This window comes from Manis javanica, chromosome 5 (assembly GCF_040802235.1).
Source record: "Manis javanica isolate MJ-LG chromosome 5, MJ_LKY, whole genome shotgun sequence".
Classification (NCBI taxonomy): domain Eukaryota; kingdom Metazoa; phylum Chordata; class Mammalia; order Pholidota; family Manidae; genus Manis; species Manis javanica.
In genome coordinates, this window is record NC_133160.1 from 102,569,273 (window position 1) to 102,585,182 (window position 15,910).

Here is a 15,910-nt window from a genome sequence, read left to right on the forward strand (position 1 = left end):
CTGAGGAGCACCTCTAGTCATTCTCTGCACTTGTATATATACATGGTGTAAGAGCAACTGATTAACACATTGTTTCCAAGTTTATAGCTTCTGCTATGCTTTCAATTTGTTATGTTCAAAAAGAATGAAAACAGTAAAGATACCTGAGGATTACAAAGGCATGGTGACATTAGCAAAGAAAGATGGTTTAGGGCTACTCATTTTAATTTTTAAAAATAACCTGATCTTAAAATATTTTTTTCTAGGAACCCAGGCTCAGAAAATTAAGTGACAGAAAAATAAAGACGCAAATTTGCATGCCCCAGTCAATCAGCTGTATAGGAACTTACTGGTTTGCTTCACTGGTGGGAATTTAACTCTTCAAATTAACTTACTCTATACCACCTCATGGTATTTCTAAAATTTATATTGGTCTGAAGGTATAATCAAAGAAACTCTAGAATCAATTAGGCAGTATTCACTTCTTTGAATTAAGGATTTTGTAAAGCTAATAATGAAAACATTCATGGGATAACTGTCGCCTGAGACAATGCTAAAGGTGTAGAGTTCTAATTTCCCTCCCAATGAGTGCAATGTAGAGATGAATATACTTCTCTATATTCAATTGTGCACTTAACTATTTGGAAGGCAAACTGGGCATCTTTGAGACATTGAGCAGTTAAAGGAGCATATTATGAAGAGGCTAGCCATTCAGCTGTTTGTCCTAACTGGCCTATTTTCAGACCGAAATATTATTTATTAAAGTGAGAAGCATAAATCAGGACTGTCCAGGGCACACCCTGGTATATGATCAGCTTAGGGAGGGAGAAGATGTTCTCATGTACAGACCACAGGCAAAACAAAAACAAAGTTCCCTGGAGTACTGCTCTTACCCATTTGAATGAGGGACTCTGGTGCTGGAAGAATCCAATGCAGAACAAAATTCTAGCTGTCTGGCTGATTAAAGTCCCAGCCAGGGCCCTAACTGCCGCCAAGGACAGGTCTGACGCCCAACCCCAGGGCCTCTGTCCACGAAGCAGCGAGGATGCCTTTACTCTCCTACAGGCAAACCTAACCACACACTCCAAAGCTCCGTATATGGTAATCACAGGGGTTTGAGTTTGGGAAAACATTAAGTAAGTAAAAATCCCAGAGTCTTAGATTTTTAAATATGACAAAGGGCAGACATCATCTAAAGTATATTGCAACAGAGAAGTAAAAGCATTTTAAATTTATGTATGCAATTAACAACAAAACCACCACCTTCCACTAACTCCAACAGCCTTCAGGTAGAGAGTTCTCTCTTTTTTGAAGCATGTTCAACAGTGCAATCATTACCTTCATCTTAAAATTTCATCTAATGGCATTGGTGTACTTTTCCCTCAGATTACTCTCTCCAGGGCTTTATGATAATTTTGCAAAGCAAACAGGCTCCCTCACCTTTCCAGATGTTTTTGGGTGAACACAAACTGATAGGCTTTCCATAGCGGAACTTGTTTTTCACAACCAAAGAATAGATTCAGTGGACATGGAGGCACTCACATATTAAATAAAACACTACCAGGTAGATCAACTTTCATTCATTTAAGATATAAAACCTGTGATAAGGCACACTGTATATTTGCCCATACTTAGCCTGAATTAATGGAGTCAAAGAAAGTAATTTCATTAAGAACCCCTAACCCCCCACAAAGATCCTGCTGGCGATGTGGCCAGTGTCAGGTCCCCCACTCCCCTCCCTCCTGCCACTCCTCCATGTTTAGTGCCATGGACATGGTACGATGAGACCACAAATGTGTTATCAGATGACATTCCAACCAAAGAGATAAATAGCCAAGACTGACCATTAACTCTGCTTTGCACTTCAACTTTTTGGCCTCCTTCATGTGAAAATCCGCTTGCTGTCTGAAAGAGAAGAAAAGGTCAGAGGTGGGTCATAGGAACCTAAAATGACTAGACTGGGGCCAGATGACTTAAGAGGCCGAGAAAGGGGAGGGAGGGTAAGAGGGGGGGAAAGAGGAGGGAAAGAGGGAGAAAGGGGGGGAAGGGGAAGAGGGGGGAAAGAGGGAAAGGGAGGAAAGAGGGGGGAAAGAGGAAGGAAAGGGGGGAAAGGGGGGGAAGGGGGAAGAGGGGGGAAAGAGGAGGGAAAGGGGGAAGGGGGGAAGAAGAGGGAAAGAGGGGGGGAAAGAGTGGGGAAAGAGGGGGGAGAGGGGGGAAGGGGGGAAAGAGGAAAGAGGAGGGAAAGAGGGGGTGTGGCGGCAGTATCTGGTCTCACTTGTCAGACTTCACTTGAGGCTTCCCTGGTTTGGAGGTACCATTTGGCAAAGAAGGCACTGGAAAAGGATTTGCAGTATCTCCAGAAGATCCCTTTAAAAAAAAATCATTGTACAGATCACACTCTAACATTTAAGACCACTGACCTAAATGTACCATCCCTCTAAATGAGCCCAAAATAGTAGTTTAACAATGAGGAAATCAAACACTGTACAATTCGGCTTGGGGAAGCACTTTTCCAGCTAACCCCAACTCAAACTGTAGGCTCTGACTGGATGGGGGTCCCAGAAAGATACAAGACTGTCCAAGAGAACAGATAATCAATAGGGCCGGTGTAACATTTCCCTTGGTCAACACACACACACACAACCAGGTTAAGAGGAAGAGAGGGACTTGTACTTGAGAAAGTGGACTAATTTTTTCCCAGTATAACCAAAAATGCAGTATTTGAGTGCAAACATCCAAACTAAGAAGCACATTTTATTGCAAAACAGCTGATAGAAAATCATTCACCTCTGAACCACTTTGTGATACCTGAATTTTCATTTATTCTTAACTACCTCTTACTGTCTCTTTAAAGAGTAGAGCTTTAAACACAAATAACTCCTGCCTTAATGAGGAAGAGCTCTGAATTTATTTGGGAATTTAAACAAAGATGCGCCAAGATGCTCCACCTGAGGTCCCGCTAGCCCCCTACCCCAAACCCTCAGCCCCTGCTCACTCCGGGTTCCGTGGGGCCTCCAGAGCCTTTCCCCTCTGCTTTTCTGTGCTTGGGGACAGAAGAGTCTTTATGGCTGCCCTTGATATTACTGGCACTTTTGGGAGGGTCCTGGACACAGGGGTCTGCTTCCCGCCTTGGCCTCTTTTGTGCAGGCTTCACTGGCTTCTGGGAGGAGGAGGAGGAGGACACAAGCGGTGGGGGAAGCATTTCCTTCTTGGAAGACTCAGAGGAGGGCCTGGGTGCTCTGGAATCAAATATGCAGAACTAAGTTAAGGCAGAACATGAACCACAAAACTGTTGTTTAGTTATAAGGGCAAAATGGCTGTTGACACAAAAGATTAAGAAATCACAGAGCATGTAACCCATTTTTGTACAAATGCCAAACTTCAGGGTCTTTTCGATGCCTTTGAAAAACCTAGCCCTATCTATAAGTAAATGAAGTTGTACAATCTGTCACCAGGCTTGCAGAATCTGCCAGCGGTCCTAATGTTCCCTGACCAAGTAGGTCTGTATTTGCTGCTCCCCAGCCTGTACCCTTCTCTGATAAGCAGGCCAGGCCAGCTACCACCTTCTCTTTGATCTCTTCTCTCCAATCTCTGTTGGCTCCTACATGGTGGCACTATATACTTATTTTTGCCAAGTCATTTTGTGCAAAGATTTCTTGCATAAGTCAGAGTGAATAACAGTTCCTTTATATATTCACACCTCCCTGGAACTACCTGTCTCCTGACTCCCCCATCCCACTTCCAAGTGACAGATACAGTGAGCACCCCTGTGGATTCTTTCTCATCTCTTACAAAAAGAGTTCAAATGCTGGCTTCATCTGCCAAGAATTGTGGTGTGACTTTGGACAAGTCATTTTTTCTCTATGTGCCTGTTTCCAATTCTGTAAAGTAGGGATAATAATAGGACCTTATTTTTATGTAAAAATTCCTTTAGAAAAACATTACTTCCAGATGTTTAGGACATCTGTCATTGTTAAGATACTTTTGATGAACCCAGGTTTGCTGCCAAGTGAGTTGTTAATTTCCTATAGGGTCCTCATGGATGAAAGCAACATGAAGCAAACTCATTGTCCAAATCAGCCAGAATGAGTTTATTAATCACTCAATCTACAGCAGAAGCAAAAAGCTTTTGCCATGTTGAGACCCGAGAGTACTCAATCACCTTTCTAGCTGTTCCTCATCTCTGTACTCACTTTATTTTAGTAGATTCTTTGTGGGAGGATGAAGATGACGACTGTGATTTGGTTTCTTTCTCCAATCTGACTTTCTTGCTATCATGGTCTCTTTCTGCTTCACCCTATTATTGCAGTATAACAAAATAAACTGTTACAAGCATAACTGTACAGACAAAATAGAACAAAATACACAGCAAAGGCAGTATGAGTTACTAGATTCGTGGAGACACTTGTACACACAGCAACCTTGTGTATAGGTAGTTACACTGTGTGGGGGTGGGGGTGGAGGGCCTTTAGCAGAGAATCAAGATTTGCTACAATTTATATTGCGACAGATTTTTGCTCTAGGAATGAGTAGTCTTCATACCAGGAAGGGAAGGATGTCTAAGTTCTAGCTGACAATGAGAATATTAAACAGTCTTCAGCACATCACTGGTGTCTTTCCAAATACAACGGAATCAGTGGTGCATGTGCACACAACGTCCAGTGCCAACCAGTGATTCTATGAGGAAGGCTCCTCTCCTTCTAAAAGAACATCCACTTACACCCACTGATTTATTGTTTGTATAAAATTGGGAGTGGAGTACTTAAAGCCCACTTTTCTTCTAATGAAAAGTATACTGTTGAAAAAGGAAAAGGCTACAAAGCTCCCTGCCAGTATGTCTTACAGACGGAGGGGCGGAGGGCTAGGAAGGCAGAGAATGAAGTAAGAACCATCGCTTTGGGACTCTTCTCCTCCTCCTCTTAGCAATAGCTTTCTTTTAAAAAGTGTCTTTATGGCTCTCTCTACATATATGGAGACACATTTTTATTTTTCAAAAAATTTGAAGGAAATGAAGGATTGTAAATGTGACTTGAGTGAGAAGGGATTTTTAACTCTCTAGGAGTTTCATGTATCAAAGTCATCTGTTCATACCAACTAAAGTGCAAGATAAATATACAAAATCATTATCAGAAAGAATTCTTCATGGCAAAGTCTTTTCCATGTCCTTGTGCTCACTTGTCACCTTGTGGAACAAGATTAAAAAACAGTGTGACTGGCGACTCAACATCAGGTGGTCGGCACGCCACTGGCTGGGGCAGAGGGAACTGCACCAAACAGCAGGTGACGGGGAGGCCATCGCAGGGATCCCTCCATTAATCCTGATGTGCATTTAGAACTAAACTCCTCCAACTGCCAGTTCACCCACAGAGAAATCTGGGACACGAGTCAATCTAGGACAAGCCCTAAAAAACCTGAATCCTTTCTTAAAGCTTGAAGGAAAAACACTTTCTTCCAATTAACTGACTGTGGAAGGCTCCAGTTTTCACCACTGTGTCTCCCTCATTCCCTGAATTTCCCCAAGAAAAATGAGTAAGATGTGTAGGCTCCAGCTCTGCCCAGATGCTAATAAGCACCTAGTCCTGCTCAAGGGAAGGGGTGGGGGTGCAAGAGAAAAAAACCATCCTTCCTTTTGCAAAGGTGCCTGAGTGTGTTCCTCCTGTCAGCCCTGCCTAACCCCTTTGGAAAAACATTTTATTCCTTGTCTCAAGATGGATCATTCAAGGTGGCTTATAAAAACATGTTTTTAACCTCTTGGTGTGTGTAAAAATGAGACTATTAAGAAGGGAAAATATGGGTGGTAAAGAGAAATTAAGCCCAAAGGAAGGCTTGTCCCCTCGTGAGACAGACTCTGCATATATGCCCTGCACACTCCTGACAGCCATGTATCAGGGAGCATTTGGACATGGATAGTCTCAAGTTGACAAGTGACTTCAAAGATTTATTGCAAAAAAAGGGCAATGAATAATTTTCATACTGATCAAATGTTGAGGCAGTATTTTAGATATATTGCATTTAATGCAATCATTAAAATGTTTTTTTACTGCGTGTTTCCCCATTTTGGTGTTTTTATTCTAAAGTACATAGGTGGCTCACATAGTTCTGCTGACAGCACTGCTACAGTTTTCTAGTGGACATCTAGAAACTGGGCCCTGAACTTTCAATTAGTCAATGCAAAGAAGGAATTATAAAAGGTACAGGTTAGAAAAGATAAAAACAAGTCAGTTGCTGAGAAATATATTCATTCATTACATAAGAGTGGAGAAAAGGTACCTGGAGAGACCTAGTAAGGAGAGAACGTGACACACATAAGCACACCCTAAAGGCACAGCTGAGCCGCAACTGGAACTGTCACCGGCTAGTTTTCATGTGGCAATCCGGAGAACTGACCGGCCCTGGCACATGCCAGAAGAGGCCTGCTGGGGTTTACACAGGGCAGACACCTCCATGCAACCACTCATAAATATAACCCTTGAGAGAGAGTCAACATTGGCAGAGCAAAGAGAAGGAAGTAAAACGACTGAGTTTAAAATGGAACCCTGATACTGGGGGAACCCCCGTCACCTAAGAGCCTACTGTGCTCAAGAGGCGCCACCAGTGGGCCCAGTCAATCTCTTGAGGATTAAAGGCCATAAAACTGGCCTAAGCAAGCAAAGCAAGCTGGGAACAGATCTTGGGGAAAATTCAACAGGATCTGCTGCAACACCCAGACAGGGGTTACCTTGTCCATAAGGTGGTTAGTAATGCACACTCTTTCCAATGGAAGGCTTTTCCAGGCAGTTAATGACACACAGGGTAAATCCCCAAAGCAAAACTAAGCATAAACCATCCACAAGGTTACTTTGTAAAGAAAACAACAATCACAAGTGAAACGGGAACTTAATTTTTGCTTGTACATCTTTGTGCTGCTTAGGACATGTTATGGCTATAAACCAAAGCAGCAGGCCTTACACACTGCACAGGAAAAGGAGACTCGGGGAGTCAATCCTCACAACTGGTTGGAAGCCTGCCTTGCGCCAATCAGTGACTCAAGAGAACAGCCAAAAACAAAATACCAAACATGAACTTCTACAATAGCATTTAACAACTATGCTGGCATTTACTATACTATACAATAATACGCTTATCATATATGGACATGCAGCAACTTAGAAACTGGTAATATTCTGGAAGCTAGTAGCAAGTAAGCCATTAAGGCAAATACAGGAAAATTCCCCTCCTGTTGATTTTGTTCACTTGCCTGAGCTGAAGCCTGCATGTCTGAGGTTAGTATTTTTGTACGCTCTGCCCTTGGAGCCCTGTCATCCTCTGTTTACAACAGTCACAGAGGCTTCCCCAGAGAAGGCACTCAGTATTTGTCAACTGGCATGGAAATTACATTTAGCAGCTGAGGGGCACAGCTGGGACCCCTGGAAGCAGAACCTCACTGTAGCTCTAAGTGGATGGATTTAAGAAAGGGGCATGAAAGGGGGAGACATGAAACAGGGTGGCAGAAATGCAGGCTCCAATTCCAAGACTGGAAAAACAGGAGGGCAAGCAGTTCTTGAGACTTCTCTGGGTCGAGGATTCATTTGAACAGGACACAAGAGTGATGTATCCTCTCTTCGAGAGAAAAAAGAAGTCTCCTTTGGTCCTGTGGTTCATCCACAGATCAACCCTCACTTCAGAGAGACCTGTCTGAAGTCTGGGTTCTGAGGAGGCTGCTGGCTGCTGACTGGGCCCTAACACCTGTTTGCCTCTCGGAACCACTCGGGTCAGGCAGCCAAGGATTATCTGCCAAATGCTGCTTCACCTACAGAGTGCAGCAGAAGGGCAGGAATGGAGACCACAGGAGGGAGAGACGGACTGTGCTGGGCCAGGCTGGTCTCTGGAAGAGCACACGCCTCCAGGGCAGTCTCTTGTCTGCGCCAACAACTGGCTCAGCACCCAGGTACCTGCAAGTAGCAGAGGGAAAATGAAGGCAGCTGGTTTTGAACTAACACTCATTTTAGACCACAGAGTTTCTAAATGAGTAGTCCAAAGAGACAACTTTGTGAGTTTGGCAGGAGCTTGCCTTTGAGGGGGAGAGAAGAGAGGCACCTGCGTGGGAAACTCAAGTGGAAGACTGGGAAGCACCGGGCTGGCAGGTAAGGGGCAGTGGAGGGATGGCATCGGGACTGCCAAAGGCAGCAGTGTGCTGATCTTGAACTATGACCTTGTGCCTCTCTCCAAGAATCCTCCACTAGATACTTGTGCACAAAAAAACAGGTGTTAAAGAGAAGACAAGTAGTGAGTCTGCAGCATATTACTACACTGATGGACAGTGACTTCAATGGGGTATGGGGGGGAGGGGGACTCGATAATATGGGTGAATGCAACAACCACATTGTTTTTCTTGTGAAACCTTCATAGGAATGCATATTTATGATATCTTTATATATATAAATAAAATAAAATAAAAAACAAAAAACAAACAAAAAAACAGGTGTTTAAGAGAAGAAAAAACACTAGATTGGGAGGAATCTGGACACAGGAATCTGGCTACTTTTGCTAAGCAGCCAAACGGTGTTAAAACCTGTCTGGATCTCGTCTCTAAAGGGAGTGGCTGAAACAGTCACAGATCTCAACACTCGAATTCTAAGACTATCATCTCCCACAGGGAAGCAAGTAAGCTTAGGAGCACACAGAGCACAGGAAAAGTGGAGAAGCAGCCTTTTAGGAAATTCAGGTGCTTTTTCTGGGGTTTGCCTCTGCAGGAGGTTCAATAAGATGACACAGTGGACTCCAAGTCCAAGTTTGCACCAAGAATGAGGGCCAGAACTTCGTGAGCATACAAGTGATAGTCACTGCCAGGTAAGGAAGGTATGCAGGGAAAAGACTACAGAAAAGGCAACATTTATCCACCTTTCCTTCCTTTTGGTGATGGAATACACAGGCATTAGAACGGCTCCCAACAACCCTACCTACCACATGCATACGGTTACAATGCACTTCTCAGGATAACTAACAGGCATGAAGGCATTAAATGTAAGTGGTTTCAGAGGAAATTATAAGGGATGACTTTTCAAACCCTTGATTTTGAAGGATAACTGGGAATGTTGGTCTAGAGAAACAATCCAAGAAGACAGTCAGATCTTGCATTGAAGTTAAGGACTGAACCACCATCAAGCAATGAATGATGCGCTTTCTTACCACATCCTGTACCCTCCCTTCCTCATTCCCCAAAACACAAATGACAGCACTGAAATTTGTCTCAGAAAATGTCAAAGCTTCTTAATAAAGCAATTACTTGGGAAAAGGAAAAGACTCGAGTGTACCTGGAAGTTCAGTTATTTGGCTACATGACTGTCAAGACAGTCTGACATTCTATTAGAAGGGTGATCTATAGAATAGTGGAATTAAACAAGATCTGACCTACAAAGTGCCTAGTGCCATGCTCAGCTCACACAGGAGCTCCATGAATGTTAGAGTACTGTCAGATGCAACTATGCTTCTCAGCTTCAGTTTTTCTTCCAAATTTGGGAAACATAAGCTTGGTTTACAAATTATATAAAAGAAAATATAAGTTGTTTTAAAAGTTTAAACTACAATCAGTTTGATGAAATTCTGTAGTTTATGTAGGGAGCACTATGAGAGTTTAGGCCTATTTACCCTGACAATTTTCTCCATTGTTCCTTACCCACCCCATACATTTCTATAGGCACCATATCTGATGGCGTCATCACAGCTCTCATCACCAACACTGACTCTTTTCGATCATCTTCTCACATTTTTACGCCTAAAATGGCTTCAAGGATCTGTTAACCCTCTGAGAATATTTGCTAGATTTTGCACCAGGAGAGGGAAAATGCTGCAGGGCCTTTAAATAAAAACACTAAACCCCACTAATGTGAAGGCACAGGCATATTCTTCAACTGCTCTTACTACATCCTCAGAGTTTTTCCTAGTGCGCAAACTTAAAATGAAGAAAATGAGCAAGTCTTCAGTAGCCAGTGGGGGAAAAGTGCTCAAGCTGAGAAAGGAGATGTATTGAGCCAAGGCAGACGTGAGCCACGAGCTGGGTTGCCCATAGCAGCTGTGCCCTTCCTGAGGCCAGGGCCCCAATGCCCTGAGCGGTGGGCATCAGGGTCCTGACGGCAAAGGGGAGACCCACCCTGCATAAGCAAGGATCGGAGGTCAACATGTGCAGCATTAACAATACCTGGAATCCAGCAGCAAGTAAAACCAAATGACCGCGATTCTCCCATCATAAAGTACACAGTTGGCTGGTTTTTATATTTATTTATCTGAAAGCTTCTAAGTAATGTTGCTAACTACTTCAGGCATGGAATTCCTGGTTGCCTAGATCCATGTCTAAACACAGCACACTGCAGGAATTTCTTGATCCAAAGAATTGCCTTTGTGCAATCTTAGCCCCATAGTAAGGCTTTGCTCCAGTGGTTCCCAGCCCTGATTAGGAGTCCCTGAGGCTTTAAAGCTTTAAAAACACCAATGGAGGGGAAAGGCGGAACGGGTGCAAACCCTGTCTTCAGAACTAAAGGTTCTCCAAATGACTGGAATGTGCAGCCAGAGTTTGAAACCACTGATTCAGACCCTGATCCTGTCAGTACCATGGCAGAGAGGCAGACTGTTCCCAGAGGCAGATCTCTCAGCTGCTTGCCAGAGATTTAAAAAAGCATGCACTTAACTAAGACAAGGGGGGTCGTCATGTCTCCATCCTCTAACCAGGAAGATAACTGAGCTGTTCTCATGGAGCTGAGGCACAGGCTGGGAATGGCTTTCAGAGGGCAGAGTTCAAATACTTAACAGGGAAAGCTGAGTTTCTCTTTCTGGAGCTGCAAGCAATGCCTCTAGCTTTGCACTGAAGTATGGATGGAGCTAAGAACTGTCTGGGGAGCCTCCCATTTCTAACATTCCCACCTAGTAAGTAAGTATTTTAGAAGCTACTGCATCTCCCCACTCCAGCCAGTGCAGAGGGTTAGCACTGGAGACTGTGGTAGCTGGGGAATAGTGACAGATCCCTAGAGGAGAGGGGAGGAGGACGTAATGAGTGTATTCCTGGAGTTTTCTCAGGATTATCAGATGCAGGTACTTTTTTCCTGGCCAGGTCCCTTCACAATCTTCTCCATGAAGTTTTACAGCTTTAACTAAAACTCCCCCACATATCCTGTTTTAAAAATTATCTGACCCGAGAATATGCCCTCTTCTTCTAGCAGAAACTGCACCACTAAATAGCATTTGATCCCACCCCACTCAACTCACTGGATGCAGTTAAAGTGTCAGTACATACCCTTGGGTCTCACTGGACAAGGTTCTGGAAGAAAAAGTCACCCTTTACTATTTGGTAAAGTCATGTTGTATTTTTAACCAAGTGGAGTAATCAGTCGAATCACAGACATGACAGCAGGCTTCATGATCTCTCTGTCCTTCGTTATTCTTAGCTCAACTTCTACAACTGAGTAAGAAGTTTTTTGTGTACTTATGAGAGTGCCAAAATGTTAATTCCTCCTCAGCAGGAGAGAGCTTGCCCTTTTGATGCCTTTTACTCTGCATCTTGGGCAGGCTAGCCTGGGAACACCACTGGGGGAAAACTCACTGATCTTTCATCATGATAAAACAGCCTAAGATTCAGCAAGAACTGGATGATTCAGAACAGAGGAGGGAAGATGTCCAAAATAGTAGCACGTCCAAGCAATTAAGGGTCTTAAGTAATGTAAGCTTTTTTCTTTTTTACTATGTTCATTCGTCAAGTGAAACTTGGAAAACTGTGATAAACAAAATGACCGATTTTCAAATGCTTCACAATATACCATATTAGCCTATATTACTCAACAAGATATCCTAATGGTATGTTTACTACTGTAACTTTTTTTAGAATGTTCTGCTTACTAACGAAAATCATTAAATGGAGGTCCCAAATTCTAAGTCTGGTGGTTTTAAATTAATGATGTATTTATTGGCAGCCATAATTTAAAATATGCATGTAACAACAGTATTAAAAAGATGGCAGTAGAGGAATAAAAGTTAGTATACAGCAGTTTTCTCAGTAACTCAGAATACTAATGAACATTTCAATTCACTTAAAGTTTTAATTTTGGGGGCAAACCCTAATGGGCCCAGTGGTAAAAACCAAGGTTATCTTAAAACAAGATACCGTTTTCCATGACTGCCTCATCTCTTTCCCAACCAGCAAGACGGCAGGAATCCTGGCCCGCCTTGGGGCCTTATCTGCAGAGCGGGAGCACGCGGGTCCACAGCGGAGGAGGGACTAGGACAGGAGCGACGGCGGCAAAAGGTGCCCAGCCCCTTCTAAGACAACTCAAGGCTCTCCTCCCGGCCAGGGTGGCGCACGTCCGCAGCAGGCTCACTGCGCGGGGCGCATGCCAGCGTCTGCACCCACCTTTCTCTTTCGGGCCGACTTGCCGGAGTGGTCCGAGCTCCTCTTCTCCGAGTCGAGCTTCTTCCCTGCCAGCGGCTGTTTGTCCTCGGGCTTCTTCTGGCGGTCCCCCTTCCCAGGCACCTGGGGAACCCGTGCCAGGAGGTCCAGGGTGATCTTCACCATCAGGATCTGCGGCAGCGGGGCATCCCTGAGTGGGGAGCGCAGCCGGGTGTCTCTCGCCGGCACGGGGGCTTTGTCCTTCCGGCGGTCCTCGTGCAGCACCACGGCCCGGCGGCAGCCACCGGTCCTGCCGCCGCCACCACCCTGAGTGGGGCCCTGGCTCTGAGTCAGCGGGACAAGGGCCAAGTGCTCAGGGATCCGGGCCTCTGCATCATCCTTCGTGGGCTCAGCGCCCCCAAGCGCCTTGGCGGCCGGGCCGCTCCTGTGCTTCCGCCGATCACCGCGCGCAGGCGCTGCTGCCGGCGGCTCCCCGCCTTCTCCAGCTCGCGGTCGCCCTTTCGTCTTCACCTTGGGCTTGTCTTTGGAAGGCTGGTCTTTGCAGCCGTAGGGAAGTCCCGATTCACTTTCCACCTGCACGCTGGCCCGAGAATCTGCCTGCACAGAGGCCTTGGCGGGTTTTTTGGGTTGTTTGGTTCCAACAGTTTGCCTCTGCAGGGGCTCTTGCTGGGCGGGGGACTTCTGGCAGCTTCTCTTGCCCGCGTGGGGACCTTCGGGAGGGGCCCGCGGGCCTTTGCTGCAGCTTCTGGCGGGAGGATCTTTGGGTTCCGCACGCTCCGCGCCGTCACTGCCGCCCTTGGCCTTACTGTCGGGCGGCCGAGGCGAGGGCTCTGCGCTCCCCAGGGCCTCTGGGGGCACCACTGGCTGGCTGACTTTGGTCAGCCAGTTGTCCAGCTGCCATTTGTTTGTTGTAGGAGGCTCGGGCTAAAAACAAGGAAAAGGAGAATAGTGTTAACTGACAGATGATGACAAACTCTTCCTTTGTGTCAGTCATCCAACTATACAGGGCTGTCCCCAGGAGACACAATCATTCCAAACCTACAAGTTCGGGTCCTTCCTAGCCTCTTCTAATTAATTATAAGACAGATTCTATAGCATTACCTCTCAAAACAATCTTCCAATTTGTTTTTGTGCTATAGCATATATTGATCAATGTACACCATTAGCTATTGATGGACAAAGACCATTGATGACTGCTGAGAAATCTTTGTAACATAGTTTGTTCTAATGGAAACTACAGTATAACTTAGACAAATTTGACACATTCCAGACTGTAAATCATTCTATCAGAATACAACTGGGAGAAATGAAGAATTAAAAGAATCCTTTTATCAAGCATTTTCAGAGGAAAACTAATGAATAAATTAATTCATTAGTGATGACCTATGGGTATCATCCTTTATCCTTTTTGGGACATACATTTCAATTGAAAATAACATTCCTCAAGACTTGGTTTAATTTCTTTTACTTACTTAAAAACATTACAAAAATTTACACATGACAAGGTTTTCGATGTATCATACATATATCTTGGTTTTCAAATTCTGTATTGTAGTAAAAAGAGTCAAGTGAGGTCATACTAGTCCCACTTGAATTCTTCAACAATTAAGCACTAAGTCTCTAGTCATAGGCAGTCGAGTCTGAAATAGCACCCTTTTTTCTATAAAACATAGGGAGGCTGCGGAGCACACAATTCAAAGTAGTGAGATCATATTAATTATTTTTGCAACTGATTCGACAAACAGACATTCCTGGCTTCTCCTGTCGACTGTGTTTAAATCTTTGTTGCTAACTGACTAGAGCTGCATCCCACCACCTCTCTCACAAGGCTATTAGATCTTATTAACAGAATGACATAGACGTTTGTATCTCCAAGTTCCACTACGATGTCTTACATACAACGGTGTACACGAGATACTTAACTGGGCATACCTGTAGGTGCATTGCTGTACCTATTTTGTGCCATACAGAAAAATACTAGTGTCTAATAGAGCAAGCAATGATTATATTTTTTAAAGGGCAGTATATTACTGGCACGTAACATGCTCTTATGAAGATCCACTCTGACAGGTGGTTTGTACAAATAACTAAATCATATAAACAATGCACTAGCAAGTTAACTGAAAGGTGTTCCATATGAGATTTACCTGATTAAATTATGGATAAGAAGATCACAACAGTAAATGGATGGTGTTTTACAAGGAAGACTGCTAACAATAGTTCCAAGTGGAATATCCCAATTCAACTTTATAAAATCATGCAAACTTAGTACATCAATGTTTGCAGAAAGAATATAAAGGTTTTTTGGCCAGGAAAAGGTCAGGTAATAAAAAGATCAGATAGGTAGTTTGGGCTTAGTGTGACTCCAACAGAACAGAACTAAGAGGAACTTTCAGGAACTAGGTAGGATCATACTTTGGCCAGAAAGAGTGCTATAGAATTTTCTCTGCCTACCCCATTTGCTCATAAAATACCTTATCTCCTTTACAACCCCCTTCAGGATATCAAACTCTATACCCATGCTTTCATTTGCATTTCAGGGCAGGAAAGGAGGAAAGAAGGAAAGTGCTCCTACATGCCAGGCATTTTGCCACAGGTCATCTGAGCCTATACCCAATATTCTAACAGCACTGTTAAGAGAAAAGATTAGCACACAACACCTACTTGTCAAACATGATTTCCTACAAAGACTTGAGGGTGTGGTAATGCCAGTGGTTAACTGGGGACAAGGCATTGTGATGTATCACATGCCAACCACCTCGGTAAGCACACCCTTCCAACCGTTTCTCAGAAAACTATGTATCCATCTCATTCCACCTATGTTTACAGTTGTACCAATCATTAACATGCACTACAGCAGAGTATTTATGTGTGGACCGAAAAGGAAAATCATTCCTGGTATAAGTAACATCCGCCCTGGACTACCCCCACATCCCTATACCCTCCCCACAAAAAACACAGCAGTGTAAGATACATTTAGTAGTCCCTAAAGGGATGTCCTGGTTACAGAAATAAAACACATTTTCTTCCACTGTGGCCCTAAATGTGTCCAGAAGGGAGGCATATGCCCAAATGCAGGGTACAACTGTATTGGTGTGCCCAGACAAGGGGAGAGGGTAGGACCAATCCTTCTGGTATGCCAACTATAGAGATGTAAAATGGATTGAAGTCGTTTAAAGTCAGATACTGTCTGGAGATGGGCAAAACTTTTACTTAAGGGATTAATTAAAAATAAATTTTAAACGAATTTTATGAGTGTAAGTGCTGAAGAGGATCCAGGTCTTAACTCTCACTTCCTCCTCTGCCTTTCCTCACGCCCTGCACCCCCTGCTTCCCAGGGCTGGTGCCACCAAACACTGCACTGCACGTTGGAAGTGGAAAAACATGATAAATTTTCATTAAGTGTTTTAATAGATGTTTGGCCATATGTCTCTTTACATCTCAGCTTCTCAAATTGGCAAAAGTTCTTATTTTAGAATGAACTAGAATTTTAAAACAAAATGTTTTGAGCTATTTACAACATGCCTACTTTTTTTTAGTGAAACACTATAGTTGTAA

At 43.9% G+C, this 15,910-nt stretch overlaps 1 protein-coding gene across 6 annotated transcripts in view; it reads right to left on the reverse strand.

The window, feature by feature from the left end:
* Positions 1-15,910, reverse strand: part of AFF1 (ALF transcription elongation factor 1) — a 203,901-nt gene that overhangs the window by 10,268 nt on the left and 177,723 nt on the right. For all 6 annotated transcript variants that reach the window (XM_017641131.3, XM_017641143.3, XM_037021130.2 and 3 more), the window contains 5 exons: positions 12,356-13,276; positions 4,173-4,276; positions 2,975-3,218; positions 2,255-2,346; positions 1,824-1,884 (listed from right to left, as the gene is read on the reverse strand). In XM_017641131.3, coding sequence (XP_017496620.3) covers positions 1,824-1,884; positions 2,255-2,346; positions 2,975-3,218; positions 4,173-4,276; positions 12,356-13,276 — 1,422 coding nt within the window. The remainder of the gene's footprint in view (positions 1-1,823; positions 1,885-2,254; positions 2,347-2,974; positions 3,219-4,172; positions 4,277-12,355; positions 13,277-15,910) is intronic.